Source organism: Vanellus vanellus, assembly GCF_965231255.1.
Source record: "Vanellus vanellus genome assembly, chromosome: 25".
Taxonomy (NCBI): Eukaryota; Metazoa; Chordata; class Aves; order Charadriiformes; family Charadriidae; genus Vanellus; species Vanellus vanellus.
In genome coordinates this window covers 2,175,530-2,194,655 of record NC_138930.1, presented here as the reverse complement: position 1 = coordinate 2,194,655, position 19,126 = coordinate 2,175,530, and the positions used below count along the sequence as shown (strand labels likewise).

The following is a 19,126-nucleotide window of genomic DNA, read 5'->3' as shown; positions in this document are numbered from 1 at the left end:
CGCTCGGGGGGGGGGGGAGGGAGGGGAGAAGAGACGACTCAAAGGGGTCGAGCACGCACAACCGCCCCTGTCACGAATTGTCCCACTATCGCGACGGCCAGCGGCCCTCCTCAGGCCTGCGGACACGGGCAGCCTGACCCCATTCCCTGACAAGAGCACCTGCCCCTGAGCTGAGGCCCAGTGCCACCAGTGCTCCCAGTGCCCTCCCAGTGCACCCAGTGGTCCCAGTGTTCCCTCAGTGCTCCCAGTACTCCCCAGTTACTCCCAGTGCCCCTCCAGTGCCCCCAGTGCCCGGCCCAGCTGGGGTGGGGGGCGCAGGTGGGTGGCCATGTCCTGCCCGGGCCTCTGCGTCCTCCCTCGCCCTGAGGCAATCATTGGGGATTAGGGGGAGGCAGCATATGGCAGCCCTGTGGGAGGGCAGCAGGGGCCCAGCCGGGGGCTCCGCAGGCCCTGGGACAGCCACGCTCCCCAGCCCCGGCCCTGCCCGAAGCCCGCAGGCCCCGGGACCCCCCTCAGCCAGCCATGCCCTGCTGGACTTTGGGGACTTGGTCCTGGTATGGCTCCTCACCATGGCGGGGACTCACCGAGGATGCCACAGCCCATGGGAGGACAGAGACGGACACCCCAGGGGCTCTGCCTGGAGCCTGGCACCCACAGCAGGGACATGGCCCGGAGCCCCCCCGAGGCAGCAGGATGGCACAGGCAGCCCGTCCAGGCACGAGCAGGAGACAGGGATGGATGCAGCCACCATGGGTGCTGCTCCCCACCTCTGGGTATGGCCTCCACTGCCCTCCTTGGTGCACAGACGCCACATCCCCTCGGCCATGCAAGGGGTGAAAAGGGCTTTTTCAGCCCTCTCGCCCATCCCCAACCCGGCGGAGAGCCTGGGGCCACATCACCGTCATGAGGCCATTTCAGGGAGCTCTGGCATCATGGAGCCTGGTCTGGTTCCTATCAACCGTCCCCACTCCATCAGGAGAGACGGCGGGGAGGGATGCTGTGAGCGCCCGCCGGCGAGGCAGGGATGGCACAGAGCCACCCGCCAGCCCGTGCGGCACCCGGCACTCCCGGCCAAGCCCTGGAAACCGGCTGGGCTGGGAAAGGAGTATCCGGCTGCCATGGCCCCGCTGCTGATGGGGGAGGACGGGGCGGGTGGTGGGTGAGAGCCGGCGGGGCCCCGTGTGCCAGGGCAGTGCCGCGGGTGGGGACGTGTTTGCAGATATAAATCACCATTGGGAGCAATGCGGAAGAGCAAGGGAACAGGCTCTGCACCGCGCCAAGCCGGCGATTAAATATTTACCTTAGCCGGTTGTGTTTGCCAGTGATGGATCGGCGTTTCCAGGGAGGAGCTCGCTTTTGTTCAAACACGGAGCAAAACCCTCGCCGGTGCCTGGCAGGGGATGGGGCCACCAACCACGCCGGTCCCTGGGGACACTGGCCTGACCACGGCTCCCGTGGCAGCAACACGATAAAAAGGCGCCCACAAAGCTCACATTTTCAGGGGAACAAACCAGGTTTTATCTCTGGAAAGTGATGGAAGAAATCAAAAGGACCCCGGGGACTGCCCCGTCCCCTGCGGAGACGTAGGGGTGTTGCGGCATCTGCCGGGGCCCAAAGTGCAAAATACAAACGCAGCATTTCGAGTGCGGATCACAGAGCAGAAAGGCGGCTTTCTGCCCCAGGAACGCGTGTGAGTGCACCTAGGTGAGGCTTGTATTAAAAAGTGAGCTACAAAAGGCTTTAAAAAGTGAACTCATCCCCAGATAAATAAACCACTGACTGGTGCCCATGCCGTGTCCCGGTGCCCGGCCGTACCCCGGTGCCTGGCTGCACTGAGGTCCCTCGTGCTGGGGGCTGTCACCAGCACCGCTGTGGGGCTGCTGTTCTGCGACGGGCCACCCGGAGAGACACCAAAATGCTTTTGGCTGTGCCTGGCCCCATGGGGGACCTCTTCCTGGAGCCCTGTGTGGCACGATGTCCCCAGGGCTGGGATGGGGCAGCCACAAAGTGTCCCCAAGCCCCGTCTGAAGGGGACAGAGACCTTTCCCAGCAGCTGTACGTGGGGACGCTGGGTGGGAGCAGGGGACAGGCACTGGGAAAGGGCGAGCAGCATCCTTGTGCCCATCAGGCCCTGCCCAGCTCCCACACAGGGACACGTTTTGGGTCTCTTCGCATCCTGGCAGCCACCCCGGTCCCTGTGGTGCCGGTGCTCTCCACTGCCAGCTCTCCACTGTCCCCAGCACTTGCCAGGGCAGCGCCCAGTCCCACGTCCCCGCAGCAGCGAGGTGACCCACCGGCCAGTGCCGCTACGTGCCCAGGGGCAGGAATGTGACGTTGCCCTCTGTGTCCAGGCACAGCCCATGGCTGCCCTCGGGCCCCGGCACTGGGCGCCCACCACCACTGCTGTCCTTCGGCAGCATTCCCTCCAGCACCCGCTGGTTGTCCACGTCCCTGGGGCGGGTGACAAGTGAGTCCCGGTCTCCAGGACTGGGTGACAGGCGCTCGGTGTCAGCCAACTCTGAGTCGTCTGTGGCTGGTGTCTTGGAGCCGCTGTTGTCGTCATCCAAGGGGCTCTCGGCCCCCTCCAGCTCCGTGTCCGACTCACCCTCCTCCTCCTCCTCCAACGTCATCTCAAACTGGAACTTGTCAGTGGCTGCAGGGGACACTCCAGGTCCCTCAGGTGGTGGGGACGGGCTGCGTGGGATCATGCTCTGGTACCATTCCCGGTTGTCCTCCAGTGTGTCCAGGATCTCCTGGGCATCGGGGTGTACCAGGTCGGCCCACGTCTCCCACAGCGGGTGGGCGATGAAGTCAATGAAGCCCACCTGGAGGAAGGCAGAACTGAGCCCCCGTCCTGGCCCTGTGTGCCCCACCCTGTCCCCATGCCGCTGCCCCACCTGGGACTTTTCCACGGAGGCGGTGTGCTTGTCACACATGGGGCTGATCTCCATCCCCTTCTCCCGCTCCCGGTCACCTTGGTGGAAGAACTCCACCATGATGCGATCAGTCCATTGCCGGTACAGCTCCAGCGGCTTTGTGGGGTTGCTGAGGTCGGCACAGTGCACCATGCTCTGCAGGACCTGTGGACACAGCCACAGCATCACTTGCCCAAAGTCCTTTGTCCCCCAGGGCCACCACCACTGTGCCAGGAGCACCCTTGGCCACAGCCACCTGGGGTTGGGAGGGGTGGTGGCACCAAACAGAACATCCTGCCAGCCCTGGCTGAAGCCAGGACCAATGCCTGCCACACCAGGAAGGTTTCCCCACCTGCGTCCCCGCACCCACCTGGATCCGATCAGAGTAGTTGTCCAGCAGCAACACGCCAAGGCTGGTCACCTTCTTGGTCTCCACCATGGTTTTCAAATCCGCCAGCAGATTCATGTGCTTGGACATGTCCGTGGCCAGCACCTGGGCAGGGCAAGCCAGGAGCAGGGCTCAGCCTGACCCCAACTCAAAGCCCCCACAGCTTGGAAACCCCACCCTGGGGTGGTCTGGGCCCCCCTGTACCATGTCGATGGCCATTTTGCGGAGTGACTGCCTCTGCTTCTTGCTCAGGTTTTGGAAGATGTCGCAGTTCTCCTCCTGGAGAAGCTTGAAGCCCACAGCCAGGTGGTGGTTCTCTAGCACTGAGGCGTCGTTGTACATCAGCGCCAGCTCCGAGTCTGCAAGATGGCACCGGTCACCCAGGGGTGGCTTCTGGACACTGGGGTACTCCACACCCCCCAGCACCATCCCCACAGCCCGGCTCACTGGTGTTGATGAGGAACTGGTTGGAGACACCGGGGTGGTCGACATCATGGATGGCACTCGCGAAGATGGCAGCCATGATCTCCAGGTCCGTGAAGACAGCCTAGGAATGGTGGAAAAAGGCATTGCAGATGTGTTATGGCACTTCCAGACACACCTGGTGGCCTCAGTGGCCTTGGGTGACCAGGGCTCACCTCCAGCGCAGGCGTGGAGAGGAGCACATGGGTGGACTGAGCCACGTCGGCGGCATGGATGCTGTTGTGGTAGGCCACATCGGCATGGTAATGGTCCTCCAGCGTCAGCATGTAGGTGATGAAGGTGTTGACAGGGATGCGGAAGGTCTTCATGAGGTCACGCTCCTGCAGGGAGGCAGTAGGTGGCTCATCCCCATCTGGGCATGGGGATGGGGACATCCCATTGGGATGCTCACCTGGAAGATGCTGTACATGATGACCGTCAGCGGGCGGTTGCCTGAGTACTCAGCGACTTTAAACACATTGAGCCCCCACTTGTTGGTGTCCTCCAGCTCCTGGGGACAAGAGGGACAGAGGTCCATGTGGGGCTAGTGATGGGGACCCCACAGCCAGCTGGGTCACCCACGCTGGGGCCCACCTTGGCCAGCAGCTCCTCCTGGTCCGTCCGCACCCCAAAGCGGGGGATGCCAGCAGCGGCAAGGCTGGAGCCGTGCGTGAGCTTCCTGACGCCACTGATCTGGGACATGGGGCGCTTCCTCCGCTCCTTCTCCTTGTCCTTGGCCAGCGCCGAGGGGATCTCCACCTCGTGCTGCTTGTCTGGGACAGCACGGGGGAGCCATGAGCATGGCGGGAGCCCAGTCCCCCTGGCATCCCCCCACTCCGATCATGATGATGATGTCAGCTGGCGCGGATAACACTGCGACGCCATGGCAACGGGGGGAGGGGGGCTCCATGGGGGACGCCCAGCGCTTTCCCTCACACCCCCCCCCGCATGGGGCCACCCACCTGCCATGAGGACCCAGACCCTGCCCTGGGCACCCCCCCACGGGGCCACAGGGACGGCCCCAACAGCCCCAGTGCACCAGTAGCACCAGTGTGCACCAGTAGCACCAGTATACACCAACGCTCTCAAACAGGACAAAGGCTGTGATGCCCCCAAGGCACCAAATCCCAGGGGGACACCTGGGAAAGCCCCCCCCCCCCCCTTACTTTCTTTGCAAGAAGCAAGAGGGACCAGATGCTGGCACTGTCCCCGCGGGCACCCAGTGCCACGAGGTGCCACAGGATTCCTGCCCAGGTCCCTGCCGGTGCAAAGCCCACCCTGCTGCCAGCAGAGAGGTGACAGCAGGCGGTGTCCCCAGGGGGGGTCCTCACCCAGGAAGGTGCTGGAGATGTACTCGGAGACCTGGTTCCCCGAGCGGCTGGTCTCCGAGAGGTGCGTCAGCTCCCGGTTCAGCATCCTTTTGAACTGCGGGCAGTGGGCAGGGCTCAGCGGTGCGGGGGGCAGGCAGGACCCCTGGCTGCCCACAGGGGTCTCTGTGCCCCCCGGGGTGACGGGGGCTCCGTGCCGGGGTCCCTTACCTTGTTGGAGGCCATCTCGCTGACCGAGTGCCTGGTCTGCAGCGTCTCCAGCTGGTCCAGGCACCAGTCCAGCTCTTCCAGGGTCTCCCGTGAGAGCTTCTGGTGGGCATCTTCTGCTGGGGGCAGCCACCAGCTTGGCAAGGGACCTGCCAGCGGCATGGCCACCCAGCACGGGGGCACGTGCAGGGTCCCCACCGTGATGCCCTGAGCTCCGGTGAGTGGCTGTGCCGCACCGAGCCCGGGAGCTCACCGGCTTGGCTGCTCACATCACCCCCTGAGCGGGGTGGCCGGAGGCACGGAATAATGGCGAGGACCAGCCGGGGCCGGGGACCAGGGTCGAGCATCCCTGGGCAGCAGGGCTCAGCCCCGTCACACCGTCCCCATCGCACTGCAGCCCCAGCACGCGGCGTGCCACGCCGTCCCCACGGGGTGACAGCCAACCCCAGGGCAGCCAGGCTCCCGCGGGGCCCCGCTCGCCGCCGGAGTTTTATTAATGGAAGGTTTGACGTCAACGGGAGCCTTTCCACCGCCGCCACGGCGCGAAGGGCAGCCAGGCGGGAGGAGCTGCCGAAAACCAGACATGGATCCCAAAGGGCAAAGCTGCAGCTCTGCCCCGACCAGGGAGGGCTTTGCTGCATCCCCCCAGGGCCCAGCGGGACCCCATCTCTGGGGACATAGGGACAGCCAGCTCACCCCAAAAGCGTTCCCCCCCTTTTCCCCTCCCCGGCACTCACCGGTGAGGCTGGCCTTGCTCCCGGAGGGCAGGCTGCTGCTTGATGCTCGCCTGTGAAAAGTGGGGGGCTGAGTGGTGGGGACCCCCAGGGCAGTGTCATGTGTCCCCCCCTTGCCATGGGTCAGAGCCCCCCACCCCGGGCGAGACCCTCACCCGTCCCACGGCTGACTCACTTGACGCCAGCGCGGTCCTGGAGGTGGGTCAGGTTGCTGCGGACGGTGCGGAGGCTGGCCAGGACCTGGGGGTGAGAGGGGGCTGGGGCCAGGCGGACCCCCCGGGACACCCACCCCGGCACTGGGTGCAGAGCCATGTCCCCTCCTCACCAGGGTGCAGGGATGGCACCTACCTGGGCGAATGGCGTGACGATCATGTCTTCTCCATGCCTGCGGGAGGAAAAGGAGCATGAGGCTCAGGGAGGGGACCAGGGGGGAGGTCAGGGTGGGGGGTCAGGGTCAGGGGGCAGACTCACAGGTCACTGGCGATGGAAGAGTTGCGGGACATGGCTTTTGGGGACAGGTCATAGTCGCTGTCGGAGCGGTAAAGGAAGGACTCGCGGCGTTGGCCATGGGAGAAGGTGCCTTGCAGGACCAGCCCCGCACTCGGGCTGGCCTGGGGGTCCAGCGCCCCGCGGCCTGGGGGGCCATTCTCCAGGTCGAAGCTGCGAGGGGAGAGGGGACAAGTCTGGTACGGGGTCAATGGCCCGGGAACCTCCGCCCATGGGTACAGGGGCACAGCCTGGGGGATGCCACCGCGTTTGCCAGGCTCTCCGTGCCACTGTCACACTCAGCCCAGCACACCCTGGCTTGGTGGCCTCTGTGGTGACACCAGTCACCACCCAGCCTGGCCCCGCCAGCTCTGTCGCCCCAGTGCTGAGAATGGGCACAACTCGTCGCACGTAGACCTCCTGGCTGTCCTGCCAGCACGGTGGGGTCTGGGACTGGGGACGCGAGGTAGCAAAGCCAGGTTGTCCCATGTCACCCAGGTGGGACAGGACCCCCCACCCTGAAGGCTCCAGCTCCAGAGACCCTGGGAAGGGCCGACTCCTGCCTGTCCTGTCCCCTCCGTGTCCCCAGCACCGTGGTCCCCGATTGCCCCAAGTCCTCGAAAGCCCCAAAGCCTCCATTAGCCTCAGCTCAGGGTGCCGTGTCCCATGGGGGGGGACACAGTGTCCTGGCCATGGCACAGAGCCAGGGGATGTCGAAGGACGGAAACCGTGGGGGAAACCAAGCCCTGGCCCTTGGGGACACGCTGGTTGTGGCTTGGGGACACACCAACCAGAGCCACCTGAGAGCTGTGCGGGTCCATGGGGGAACAGGGGACATGGGGACAGGGATAGTGATCTTGCGGTGTCCCTGTGGTGGCCACGGCCGCCTCACCCTCCTCCTGCTCCGCTGGCCCCAGGGTCATGGGAAAGGCTCCGCGTGGGGATCTGCCAAGGGTCACCCGGCGCCTGTCCCCTCCCGCAGCCGCCATCGCCACAGGGGACAGGGACGAGCCACCCCAGAGCACTGGGTGAACTGGGAAAGCACAGGGGCCACTGGGGCCACCCTGTCCCCATCGCGCCGCTGGGAGCCCCCCACCTACCCGATGCAGGAGTGCCTCCGGGACGGGCACCGGCTGCCCGGCAGCATCTCCCCGCTCCGGCAGCAGCGCCGGCAGCCCCGGTCGGTCCCTGCGGCGTGGCTGTCCCCAGCAGCGGCAGTGCCAGCCAGGCACCGCGTCATGCCATCCCGCAGCCCCTTGTTTTCCTGCCTCTGCTTCGCATCCCCGATGGTACCGGGGACACAAAGCCGCATTGTGGCTCCGCCAGCCCCGCGGGTGATGCCCGCGTCTGTTCCCGGCTCCGTGCCACCACCTCTGACCCCGCTGCCACCCCAGGGGACAGCCCCAAGCCCCCGGGGTGGGCAGGGGGGACATGAGCCCCCACCATGGGGCTGGTGCCAAATTAAACCCCCTCGTTTCGGTGATGGGCTGTCGGCATTAATAACCGCCGAGCGGTGCCGGATGGCGGGGAGGGGGGGGCTGGGGGCTGCTATAAATAGATGCTGTTGCTGCTGAGGAGGGATCTGCTGATCCCCACGGCGCCCGGGCAGGTGGAGCTGGCACCCACCGGCACCCCGGGGTCCGGGCAGGGGGACACCCCAAACCCAACCCTATAGAGCTCCAGTAAGGGGGGGACAGCGAGGTGCCCGGCTGTGCCACAGTGGGTGGTTTGGTGCCATGCTGTGCCGGGAAAAGCCCCTCTACCCTCCCCGCCACGGCTTCCCCCCGCCGTGGGGCAGACACCCATTGCACCTGCCAGGTCCCTGCCCGGCCATCGCTGCAATGAGTGTGTCCGTGCTCAGCCATCCTCAGCCAGCGGCTCCCCCCTGCCCGGCTCAGCCCCCGGCTGTGTGGTGACCCCTGCCTGTCCCCTGCTCGTTCCCCATGTCCCCGTGGGCCCACAGCCCTGGGGACATGCCACAGCACTGAGGGGGGGGGGGCAAACTGACCCTGTCCCGGCAGTGCAGCTCGGTGCCTCCTCCCGCCCGCCCGAGGCTGAGCGCAGCCCCTCGCCGGGGTCCCGCCAGCGTCCCCCCCTTACCAGAGGGGATGCGCCACGGTGAAGCGCCGCTGCAGGCGGATGCTCTGGTTCATCAGGAGCTTCCTGAAGAGGACGGGGGAATTGCGGGGGGAATTGCGGGGGGACGCCGCCGGCGAAGCCCCCGGTGAGTGCTGCGCGGTGGGCAGCATGGCACAGCTCAGAGACCCCCGGCAGAGCGGTGGCGGTGGCGGAGAGGCCACGCTGCCCGCCGGTGCGGAGCAGGAAGCGAGCGGCCGTCCCAGCCCCGGCCCCGGCAGCCCCAGGAAACTTTCCATCCCCCTCCCGCCCGCGCCTGGGAAATTAAACAACTGTCTGGCTCTGGCAGCCGGCACATGGAGCGAGTCCCCCCCCGGCTGCGCCGGCCCGGTGTGCGCCCGGCTGCCCGAGCATGTGGCCCCTCGCTGGCCCCATGCCACCGGCCACATTGCTGTCCCCAAGGTGGCAGCTGCTCCCCACAAGGGCAGGAGTGCTCTGCCTGGACACACAGCAAACTGCCACGCTGAGCCCCGAGCGGCCATGACATACGGAGTGGCCACGCCACAGTGCCACTGAGGGACACAGCCAAGCCTGGAGCATTCCGGACATACAGCACAGATGTGCCATGGTGCCACCAAGGGACACAGCCGAGCCTGGAGCATCCTTGGCACATGGTGTGGCTGTGCCACAGTGCCACCGAGGGATGTATCTGAGCCTGGAGCATCCCAGACATGTGGTGTGGCCATGCCACGGTGACACAGAGGGACACAGCCAAGCCTGGAGCATCCTAGACATGTGGTGTGGCCATGCCACGGTGACACAGAGGGACACAGCCAAGCCTGGAGCATCCTAGACATGAAGTGTGGACATGCCACAGTGCCACCAAGTGATGTGTCTGAGCCTGGAGCATCCTGGACACACGGTGTGGCCATGCCACAGTGCCACCAAGGGACCCATGAGAGCCAAATCCAGCCTGGGGCTCACATCGTGCCCCCAGCCCCTCCTTGCTGCCTGGCGTGGGGCTGTGCCTGGCGGGGACAGGGAGAAGCAGGATGAGACCCGGCTCGTGGTGGTGGCATCCGTGGGGGAGCCTCTGGCCCAGTCGTGGGAGATGGCACCCGCCCAGCAGCGCCTGCGGGGATCCCGAAACCTGCCAGGTGGACGTCATGGCGGAGGGGTCCCCACTGGCTTCCAAGGGACTGCAAGCATGATTATGGGGACATCAGGGCAGGGGGATGCTGGGACAGAGGGACATCAGGGGACACTGGGGTGGGGGCAGTGCCACCCCCCCCCCCCAAGCTTTCTTGCAGTCAGCAGCCCCTGGGACAGGGGCAGGACCAGCCACAGGACAGCCAGTCCCTGTCCCCAGGACAGCCAGTCCCTGTCCTGTCCTGGGCTGCGGCTGTCCCCACCGAACACGTGTCTGTGCAGGGGGTGGACATCGGGTGACACCGGAGCCAGGTCCCTTGGCCGTGCCAGACCCATGCTGTCCCCACAAGCCGGGCTGGGACAGGCACGGGGGGGTAATGGACCAAAAATAACCCTGCAGCAGCACAGCCGGGCCGAGCCACAGCGGGAGGGACCGAGGTCACCTCTGGGCAGGGCCAGGCCAGCCCTGCGGTGGCACCCGTCTGGGACAGGGGATGGGGACAAGGAGGGGGTGAGGAGGATAAGGACAGGGATGGGGAGGGGGTGACGGGGATGAAGATGATGGAAACGGGGGGATGGGGAGGAGGGGGACAGGGATAGAGTGGGGGGATGGCAGGGACAGGGACGGGGGTGTTGGGGACGGAGGTGATGGGGACAGGGGTGACAGGGACAGCCGGTGAGCGGGATGGACATCCCGGGATGGCAGCAGCGGGGACGGTGACAGAGGGGTTTGTCCCGAGCCCAGCAGTGCCGCGGCAGCCACTGGCACCGGGTGCTCTGCCGGTGCCGGGGCCGGTGCCCCCGGGGCCGATTCCCGGGGGCCGCTGTCCGCCCGCCGGTGCTGAAACCGGGAGCGGCACCGACGGCAGAGCCCTGTCCGGTAACCCCATCCCGGTGCCACCGGGGCAAAGAAACCTCTCGCCCGTTTTGCTCTTACCGGGGGGGTTCGGACTCGTCGCCGCTGCTGGGGCCGCTCTCCTCGATGGTGAAGACCACCCGGGCGCCCTCGGGCTCGGGGCCGCGGGCCGCCTCCGCCAACCGGCAGCCCAACGGCGGCAATAACGGGGTCCCGGAGAAACGCCGGCGGACGGCGCCCACCGCCGCTCCCGTTCCCGACGGGGCGGTTTCGGTGGCGTCGCGGCAGCGCTGCGGGGAAACGTGGGCGGCGGTGAGGGGGGGCGGGTACCGGGACCGGAACCGGGGAGCTCTGCAGGGTGCTGCTCCCGGGGCGCTGCCCGTGTGTCCCCCCCCCTCCACCCGTAGCACGGGGGTCCCTCCCCCGGGGAACCCCCCTCTCGCATCACCGGGCGCCGGTAGCGCGCGGGCGCCCCCTCCCGGGCACGGTACCGCGCTGCTCCCCGGAGGCACCGGGGGAAGGTTGGGGGGGGGGGAACGGGGCCAAGGGCACAGCCGGTGCACCGGCAGCGGCTCGGTCGCAGCGCACGGAGCCGCCGGGACAACCCTCCCTTCCCCGTCCTCCCGCCGCCACCGGAGGGGACCCCCCTCCGCCTCCCCCGGGACCCCGCCGGAAAAAACCCCGGAGCCGGCGCACAATTACGCAGAGGTGAATAATAATTAACCTCCCATTAAGGGGATAATTAACTCCCACTGAAGGCCGCCATCCCGGTTATTGCTGCCCGGGGGCCCGGCGCTGGGACGCTCGTACCGGGGACACCCCCCGCCCTCCTCGGGGACACCCCTTTGCCCCCCCCCGGTGTCCCCCGGTCCCGGTGTCGGTCTCACCTCCGCGCCGAGGAAGGGCAGCGCCGTCCGGCTCCGTCGCATCGCCGTCCCTGCGGGGGGGGCCGGGAAGCTCCGGGAGCCGCGGCCGGTGGGGTCACACCGGCGGGACCCCCCCCCCCGCCCCCGCCCCGGGGCCGGGACACGCGGGTTCCTCCCGCCCGTGATTTATGGGCGCCGGGTCCCGGCGGTGGCGGCTGCCCAGGCTCAGCCCCCGCCTCGGGTTTCAGGGCTCCACACCGGCCCCTCTCCCCCGGAACGCTCCCCCCTCCCCCCCCCCCCCCCCGCCTCCCCGGTGCCCCCGAGGGCTGGACGAGGACTGACCACTTGGGGGGACATGGGCCTGAGGCCACGGGGATGTCCCCCAACCCGCAGCACCCGCCAAGCCGTGAACCCGCCAGTGCCACGTTAATGGTCATGGGCACCCGTTACCCACCGTCCCCCGGGAACCGGGGTGCACCGGGGGCGGCTCAGCCGGTTGCACCCGCAGAGCCCCTCCGGCCCCCAGGACTGAGCCCCCCACACCCCGGCTGGCACTGGGAGCAGCCTCAGCCTGAGCCTGGGGGTGCTGAGCCCCGGCACCGGGGGTCCACGCTGCCACCAGCCCCCCGCCCTCGCCCACAGCCCCTTACCAGCACCCGGTCCTCGCGGTGTGCCGCGGTCCTCGCAGCGCGCCACGGCCTCGGCCGAGTGCAGCGGAGCATAAGGAAGGCGACGTGCGTGCCTGGCTGCGCGCTCCCTCCCATCCCACCTCGCCCGGGGAAGGCGGGGGGCTGCGTGGCCCCCACCACCCTGCGCAACCACCGCACCGCACCTGGCACCCACCCTGCCTGGGGGCACCCCAGGGCTTCCAGCCCAGTGCGGGGGACCCCAAAAGCAGTCGGGGTCTCCCCTGGGAACGGGGGTTTTCCCCAGGCGGGGGGCAGAGCGCAAGGCAGACGGGAAACCAGAGTCAAAGCAGCAGCTTCTTTATTCAGCAGTGTGGGCAGCCCGGGGGGGCCGCGGCGGGGGGGGTCACCTGGGTGCGTGGTGGCTGATGGGGGACCCCTCTGTCACTTTGCTCTAGGGAAGAGAAAGAAAGGGGTGAGCGCTCGCAGCCCAGCCCTTCAGCCCCCTCCCCCCCATGGCCCCCCACGCACCATGGGCACCTCGTCCAGGTGACGGAAGCGGGGGGTCCCACGCCGGCGGCACAGCCGTACCAGCAGCACCGCTGCTCCCCCCACCAGCACGCAGACGAAGAGGCAGATGACGATGACCAGGCCGGGGTTGGGCTTGGCGGGGGGCTGCGCTGCGGGGGCGAGACGGGCACCCCGTTACCCCCCCCCGGCACCACTGAGCCCAGTGCCCAGTCTCCGAGTACCGGTGGCTCTCAAGGCGAGAGGGGGCTCAAGATCAGCTCCAGTTCTCCCCCCCTCCCCCCCATCCCACATGTCACAGACCTGGCACCCAGCTCCCATGTCACCTCCACCCACAGGGGACCAGCCCCCCCCCTCCCTGGCCGGGGTCCCACAATACAAAGACAAGAGGGGAACACAAAGGAGAAAGGGGGAGCTCTCAATGCCCCCAACCCCAGGGTGGATGGGGCAGCCCAGGGGGGCTCTGGGTACCCCCGGGAACCCACACCCCGGACCCCATCCTGCAAGCACAGCCCCCAAGCGGGGGTTCTAGCGGGGGGACCCGGGGCTGCTGCCGTGCCCGTGGCCACAGGCAGGTCTGGGGGGTCCCTGCCCACACGTTGCCCCCCTTACCCCCAGCCTGGCTCTCACCCGAGCTGTCAGCCGCAGTGCTGGTGCCGATGGCCAGTGTCGTCCTGGAGCTGGTGGCCAAGGTGCTGGCGGGCCCAGGGCTCACTGTGGGCGCAGAAGAGCCGGGAGAAGGAGTGGGGCTGGGGGGCACAGGTGAGGGTGGGACTGGCGCTGCCGTCGAGCTGGATGGATGCCCAGTGACCGGGGAGCTGGACACGGCTGGGTGGGACAGAGATGGTGCTGTGGTTGTGTTGGATGGAGACGTTGGAGGTGTTGCAGGAGACGTTGGAGGTGTTGCAGGAGACGTTGGAGGTGTTATCCCGGGGGGAGAGGATGCTGTGGCTGGGTTGGATGGAGATGTTGGAGGAGCTGTGGGAGCTGACTTCGCAGCTGTGTTGGTTAAAGGTGTCATAGGCACCACTGAGCTTGGTGTCATGGATGGAGATGCCATTGTAGTTAGGCCGGGTGGAGGTGTTGTGGGTGTTGCTGTGCTCGCTTTGCTGGATGGAGACGACGATGTGGCCAGGCTGGACAGACGGTCACTGGTCACCCCTGAGATGAAGCTTGGTGAAGACTGGTTGTGTGTCCCCAGGCTGGTGGTTGGGGGTGTGCTGGATGGAGACGGTGGCATGGATGTCCTTGAGATGTTTTGAGGCGTGGGGCTGCTGGACTTGGAGCTATAATCTGTCCCTAAAGTGTGGAGGAGAGAGCTGGTCAGCAAGGACACAGCACGGCCATGGGGCAGCAGCCCCATGACAAAGCAGGGCTCCTGGCTCCCGGCCTCGCAGTGCTCCTTTTCCAGGTGGTTTCACCATTCACAGAGGACCAGAAAACCGGGATTTAGCCAATATCACATCCTAGAAAACCAGGATCAGGATGAGCCTGCCAAGCCATGGTGGCAGAGGCACAGCGCCGCGGGGACAAGCAGAGCAGTGTGGCCATGGTGGGCATGTGCACAAGGACACATGCCAGCCCGGCCCTCGTGGCACCCACCGGAGAGCCCCGGGACTGGTGCGCGAGGTGGGCTCTGCCATGGCCACGTGGGACATGGCAGCGTTTCCCGAGCAGCGCCGGCAGTGCCCTTATCTGCCAAAGCCCTGTTTGCACAAGAGGAGGAGCGGGTCCAGCCCGGCCCCACGGGGGACACCGGAGAAAAATGCCCCACGGTAGAGCTGTCACCCAGCGCCAGCTCCCGGAGGGGGGGTGGCATGGTTGGCTGCTGGGGGGTCCCTGCAGCCGCTAGGCCCACCAGGATGGGCCGTTCCCACCCAGCTGCCGCCCTGCACCGGGATGGCGGCAAACCCGGCGCTGAGCACCCGGCATTGGGTGCCGGCTGCCACACCGTGACGGGCAAGCCGAGGCACTTTGGGGTACAGGGGGGCTGCTGGGGGCCCAGGCTGGAAAGAGGGGGGCCACACTGCGCCGTGGTCCCACAGCAACGCAGGGTACCAGGACCCTTTGCCGCCCCGGAGTGCCAAGGTGGTGCCGGAGCCCGAGCGCCAGCCAGCCCAGCCGGTTTGGCAGCACCGGGGCCGCATTCTGCCCTACGGTGCTACCGGCTGCGGGAGGGGCAGGGTGCTCAGCTCCAGCCCCGGTGAGCCCCCGGTGAGGACCCCCGGGGTGCGGGTGCAGCCCACCCCCGGGGCTGGATCTGACCCCGCTGCAACCCCCGGGATAAGCCTCCCCCCGGCTCCGGTGAGCCCTGGCCCCGGGAGGCACAAGGACCCCCCCCACAGCGCCCGGTGCCCTCGGAGCACACCGACCCCACCAGTGCAGAGCATCCCCCGTACCCCGGAGCACCCAGACACACACACCCCCCCCGGTGCTCGGTGCTGGGCGAGGACAGCCCACGGACCCACGCCCCCCCCCCCCCCCCGGTGCCACCGGGACGCACTGACCCCAAGTGCCCCCGGGGACCCCCACCCGCCCCGGTCCCCCGGTACCTGCAGCGAGCAGGGCAGAGGCGCAGCAGAGCAGCAGGCGGAGCGCACCCCGGGCCATGCCGCCGCCGCCGCCCCGGGACACGCCGCCGCCTTCGCCTTTATCCGCCCCGGGGAAGCGCGGAGGGGGGGGCGGAGGAGGAGAGGGGGGGGGGGGCGACCCCGCCCGCGGCGCCCCCTGCCGGCACCGGGCTGCGCCGCAGCCCCGGGACCCCGGGGGGATTCCCTCCCCCCAACCACCCACCCACACACCCCCGTGCCTCAGTTTACCCCGGAGTGTGAGACCGGGCACCGGGAGCGCCCTCCCCCCCCCCGCCTCCTGCATCGCCCCGGGGAGGATAAAGGTGCGGGTGGGGACAGGGGGATGTGGGGACAGCGGGGTGGGGGTTAGGAGGACATGGGGACACAGAGGTGTGGGGGGACAGCGTGTGAGATGCAGGGACATGGGGACACAGGCATGTGGGATGTAGGGACATGGGGACACAGGGTGGGAGTGTGGGGACATGGGGACACAGGGGTGAGGCAATGTGGGGACATGGGGACACAGGAGTGGGGGATGTGGGGACACAGGAGTCAGGGGTGTGGGGACACGGGGATGTGGGGACATGAGGACACAGAGGTGTGGGGACATAGCATGTGGGATGTGGGGACACGGGGACACAGGAGTGGGGGTGGGGGGACATAGGGATGTGGGACATGGGGACACAGGGATGCGGGTGTGTGGGCACATGGGGTGGGGGATGTGGGGACACATGGGGACACAGGGATGTGGGGTGTGGGGATATGGGGACATTGGGATGTGGGCACATGGGGACATGGGGATGTATGGTGTGGGGACATGGGAACACAGGGGTGGCGGGGGTGGGGACTCAGGGACAAAGGGATCTGGGGACACAGAGACTTAAGGCTGTGGGGACATAGGGATGTGGTGACAGAGGGACATAGGACCCGCTGCTGGAGGCAGCTGTGGGGCTGCACTGGCTCCGCCACAGGGCCCAGCAGACGCGCCGTCCATCTCCGTGCCGGAGCAGCACATCCGGGGCGCAGCATGGCCGCGGCGGGACGGGGCCACTTCCGCACGGTGGGGCAGGGCGCTTCCTCTCGGCACCACGCCAGGTCCCCCGCTGCCACCCACGGCAGCACTCCATCGCGCCAGGCTCCCCGCCAGCCCCTGGGAGCAGGGGGAAATCCTCGGTGCCGGCATGGTACGGCACGACTCGGCACGCCGCAGCCAACCTTCCCGCTGCCGGTGTCACTGTCCCCAAACGCTCCTGGTATAGACGGCCTGTCCCGCGGGACGCAGCGGGGACCAGGCCTCGCAGGTGGGGGACGCGGAGGAGGAGCGACGGCGGTGCCGGAAAGCGAAGGCCAAGTTGCCGAAACCCAGGGAGGAGCTGCGGAGGCGCAGCCTCGCCGTCCGCCCCATCGGGGCCCAGACATTTTGGGGTGACCCCCAGGGTGCCAACACAGTGTGTGTGGGGGTGGGTGTTGGTGACCCCCCTCCCTGAGCCAGGTCTGCCGGGACAACAATGGCCAGGACAAAGCCGCAGCCAGGACTGGCAGTGCCACAAGCAGCCGGGATCCCCCCCCACAACCCCACAGCACCTCCAGTGACTACAACCGCCCCCCAAAGGAACCCCAGACCTCCCTCTGGGACCCCCCCCCCGACACCCCCCATTCAAGGGAGCCCCAGTGACCCCAGACCTCCCCATAGGACCCCCCACCCTCAAACCCTGGGAGCTCCCCCCCCAACAGCCAAACCCTCCACCATCACCCGACAAGATTCCCCCCCCCCCCAACACCTTCTGGCACTCCCAGAGCCCCCCTCAACCCGCCCCCCCGGGACTCCCAGACTCCCCCGAGATATTCCCCCCGACCCCCATCACCCCCCAGAGCCCTCAACACCCACACACACGGCCCCCGCTTCCCCCCCCCCCCCCCCCCCGCCCCAAGATGGCAGCCGGCCGTGCCGCTTCCTGCCCGCGCCGCCGCCGTCCCGTCCTCCGTTTCCCCCCATACCCACCCACCCCCCCCCCCCCCCGGCGCAGCAGACAGCGAGAGTCGAGATCTCCATATCGCGGAGAAAGAAGGTGTTGGTGGGGAATTTACTGGGGCCTGACTGGAATGTCTCGGGCGAGTCCCAACGCGGGGGGCGGCCCCGGGCTCCCCCCTCAGTCCGGTAGCGGGGCGGGAAGGGGCGGCTTGTCCCGTCCCCCCCTCAGGAACGCGGTCCTTCTCCCCCCCCCCCACAATACACACACCCCCCTCGGTTCCCCTCAGTCCGGTGGTGGGGCGGGAAAGCGGTGTTTCCCCCACCCCCTCCCCCTCAGGAACACTCTCCTTCTCCCCTCACACCCTCAAGTCCGCGCCCGGGCGAAGCGTGAGGGGGAATCCGCGTCCCCTCAGTCCGTTCCGGGGTGAGGCGTGAGGGGGAATCCGCGTCCCCTCAGTCCGTTCCGGGGGGGGGGGGAGAACCCGGGTCCCCTCAGTCCGTTCGGGGGGGGGAGGGAGAACCCGGGTCCCCTCAGTCCGTGCCCCGGAGGGGGTGAAGGCGTGAGGGGGGGACCCCCCCCGCGGGTCAGTACGCCGGCACCTGGTGCTGGTGCTGGGGCAGGAGCTGGCAGCCGCTGTTGACGTGGCTGAGGACCTTCTGCTTGAGCTGGGCGACCTGCTCGCGGAGGAGGCTGGCGGTGGAGGCCAGCTCCGTGTTCTGGCTCTTGAGGCTCTTCACCTTCTCCTCCAGGCGGGAGATCCGCTCCAGCTTCCTCTTGCGGCACTTGGAGGCGGCGATGCGGTTCCTCAGCCGCTTTCGTTCCGCCTTGATGCGTTCCTGCGTGTCCATGTCGATGGGGGAAAGCGGAGGGCTCTCCCCGAAGCTCGGCACCTCCGGCACGATCTGAGGTTCGTCCTTTAACGGCGGCGGAGGCGGTGGAGGCGGCGGGGGGAGCCGCGGAGGCGGCGCGGCGAAGGGGCCCGGGTCGGCGGCGTAGCTCACCGCCGGGTAACTGCTGAGGTTGGCGTACACCGGCGGCTCCGGGGCCAGGCCGCCGGCGGGCAGCTCGCCCGCCCCGCTGCTTCCTCCTGCACCGCCGCCACCGCCGCCGCCTCCTCCTGCTCCGCCGCCGCCGCTCCCCGCCGCGCCGCCGCCCAACTGGTTCTGCTTGTGCAAGTCCTCCAGCGCTTTAACGAAACCCTCGGCGAACTCCTGCTCCTCCGAGGCGGCCGCTTTGGGATAGAGGAACTGCCCGCTGGTCGGTGTGGTGGTCACCAGCCCGTTGGACTGGATGATGAGCCGCTCCAGCTCGGGGGACGCCAGTTTCAGCAGACCCAGCTCGGCCGAGCCCAGCAAACCCGCCGCTTCACCGCTCGCCGCACCCGGTGCTTTCAAAGCCGCCGCCACCTGCTCCGGTAACGCCATCCCGAGCGCGTCCTTCTTCATCATGCTGCCGCCGGGGAAAGGCAGGAGGAGCCCGCTGCTACCGGAGGACGGGGCGAAGCCGCTGCCGAGGCCGCTCAACACATCATCATGGTAGAAGGGTGTTTCCATCCTCCTCCCCCGCCCGGCTGCGGGGGAAACGGGGCCGGGGCGGGGGGGAGGGGGAAGGAACGGGGCGAAGCGCTGCGCCGAGAAAGGGCGGGGGGGAGGGGAGGGCGGGGGAGGCGCCGGTAGCACCGGCCGCGGCCCCACTCCTGCGCGCGCGCACACACGCGTCTGCCGCCGCCGCGGCCCCCGCGCCGCGTTAAATACCCGGCGCCGTTGCGGTGACCTCACCGCGCCGAGCCGCCATTGGCTGTAGATGACGTCCTCGCCCCGCCTCCCCGTGCGTAGAGGGGGAGGTGGGGCCTCCGCCCCGGGGAGGTGGCGCCACGCCCACTCCTGGGCCGAGCCGTCGCCGGGGCGACCGGCGGGTAAACGGGACAACAGCGCGAGGGCCCCTGGGCTGACGTCAGGGCGG

General features: G+C 68.2%; 3 protein-coding genes across 5 annotated transcripts; all 3 read right to left on the bottom strand.

Annotated features, from left to right (window-relative positions):
• Nucleotides 1-1,500: 1,500 nt before the first annotated feature.
• On the bottom strand, nt 1,501-8,901 carry PDE4C (phosphodiesterase 4C). 3 transcript variants are annotated; one of them, XM_082495456.1, is made up of 15 exons: nt 8,621-8,901; nt 6,506-6,694; nt 6,383-6,419; nt 6,210-6,274; nt 6,038-6,087; nt 5,304-5,449; nt 5,097-5,190; nt 4,360-4,538; nt 4,178-4,276; nt 3,942-4,106; nt 3,751-3,850; nt 3,508-3,662; nt 3,286-3,408; nt 2,898-3,080; nt 1,501-2,825 (listed from the first exon to the last, which is right to left on the bottom strand). In XM_082495456.1, the coding sequence occupies exons 1-15, from the start codon at nt 8,893-8,895 to the stop codon at nt 2,307-2,309; spliced, it is 2,379 nt and encodes a 792-aa protein (XP_082351582.1). In that variant the 5' UTR covers nt 8,896-8,901; the 3' UTR covers nt 1,501-2,306. The 3 variants fall into 3 exon arrangements, with proteins under 3 accessions (XP_082351582.1, XP_082351583.1, XP_082351584.1); XM_082495457.1 differs by having other exon boundaries at nt 5,304-5,419; XM_082495458.1 differs by having other exon boundaries at nt 5,304-5,416.
• Nucleotides 8,902-12,441: 3,540 nt separating this feature from the next.
• CIST1 (colon, intestine and stomach enriched 1) lies at nt 12,442-15,278 on the bottom strand. The gene is made up of 4 exons (XM_082495556.1): nt 15,174-15,278; nt 13,252-13,920; nt 12,625-12,773; nt 12,442-12,547 (listed from the first exon to the last, which is right to left on the bottom strand). Exons 1-4 carry the CDS (start codon nt 15,229-15,231, stop codon nt 12,500-12,502), a joined length of 924 nt encoding a protein of 307 aa, XP_082351682.1. The 5' UTR covers nt 15,232-15,278; the 3' UTR covers nt 12,442-12,499.
• Nucleotides 15,279-17,239: 1,961 nt separating this feature from the next.
• Nucleotides 17,240-18,875, bottom strand: JUND (JunD proto-oncogene, AP-1 transcription factor subunit). Its single transcript, XM_082495434.1, has one exon. It carries the CDS (start codon nt 18,715-18,717, stop codon nt 17,749-17,751), a length of 969 nt encoding a protein of 322 aa, XP_082351560.1. The 5' UTR covers nt 18,718-18,875; the 3' UTR covers nt 17,240-17,748.
• Nucleotides 18,876-19,126: the final 251 nt, after the last annotated feature.

What these genes read in the sequence shown, in the direction of transcription:
- PDE4C (XM_082495456.1), bottom strand. Translation starts at nt 8,895, where the DNA reads ATGGAAAGTTTCCTGGGGCTGCCGGGGCCGGGGCTGGGACGGCCGCTC. An exon ending in GAGCAAGGCCAGCCTCACCG is followed by an intron (nt 5,450 to 6,037) that starts GTGAGTGCCGGG and finishes TGCCGCTGGCAG; the next exon opens with GTCCCTTGCCAAGCTGGTGG. An exon ending in GCGAGATGGCCTCCAACAAG is followed by an intron (nt 5,191 to 5,303) that starts GTAAGGGACCCC and finishes CACTGCCCGCAG; the next exon opens with TTCAAAAGGATGCTGAACCG.
- CIST1 (XM_082495556.1), bottom strand. Translation starts at nt 15,231, where the DNA reads ATGGCCCGGGGTGCGCTCCGCCTGCTGCTCTGCTGCGCCTCTGCCCTG. An exon ending in CTCTGCCCTGCTCGCTGCAG is followed by an intron (nt 13,921 to 15,173) that starts GTACCGGGGGAC and finishes TCCACACTTTAG; the next exon opens with GGACAGATTATAGCTCCAAG. An exon ending in ACCTGGACGAGGTGCCCATG is followed by an intron (nt 12,548 to 12,624) that starts GTGCGTGGGGGG and finishes TCTCTTCCCTAG; the next exon opens with AGCAAAGTGACAGAGGGGTC.
- JUND (XM_082495434.1), bottom strand. Translation starts at nt 18,717, where the DNA reads ATGGAAACACCCTTCTACCATGATGATGTGTTGAGCGGCCTCGGCAGC.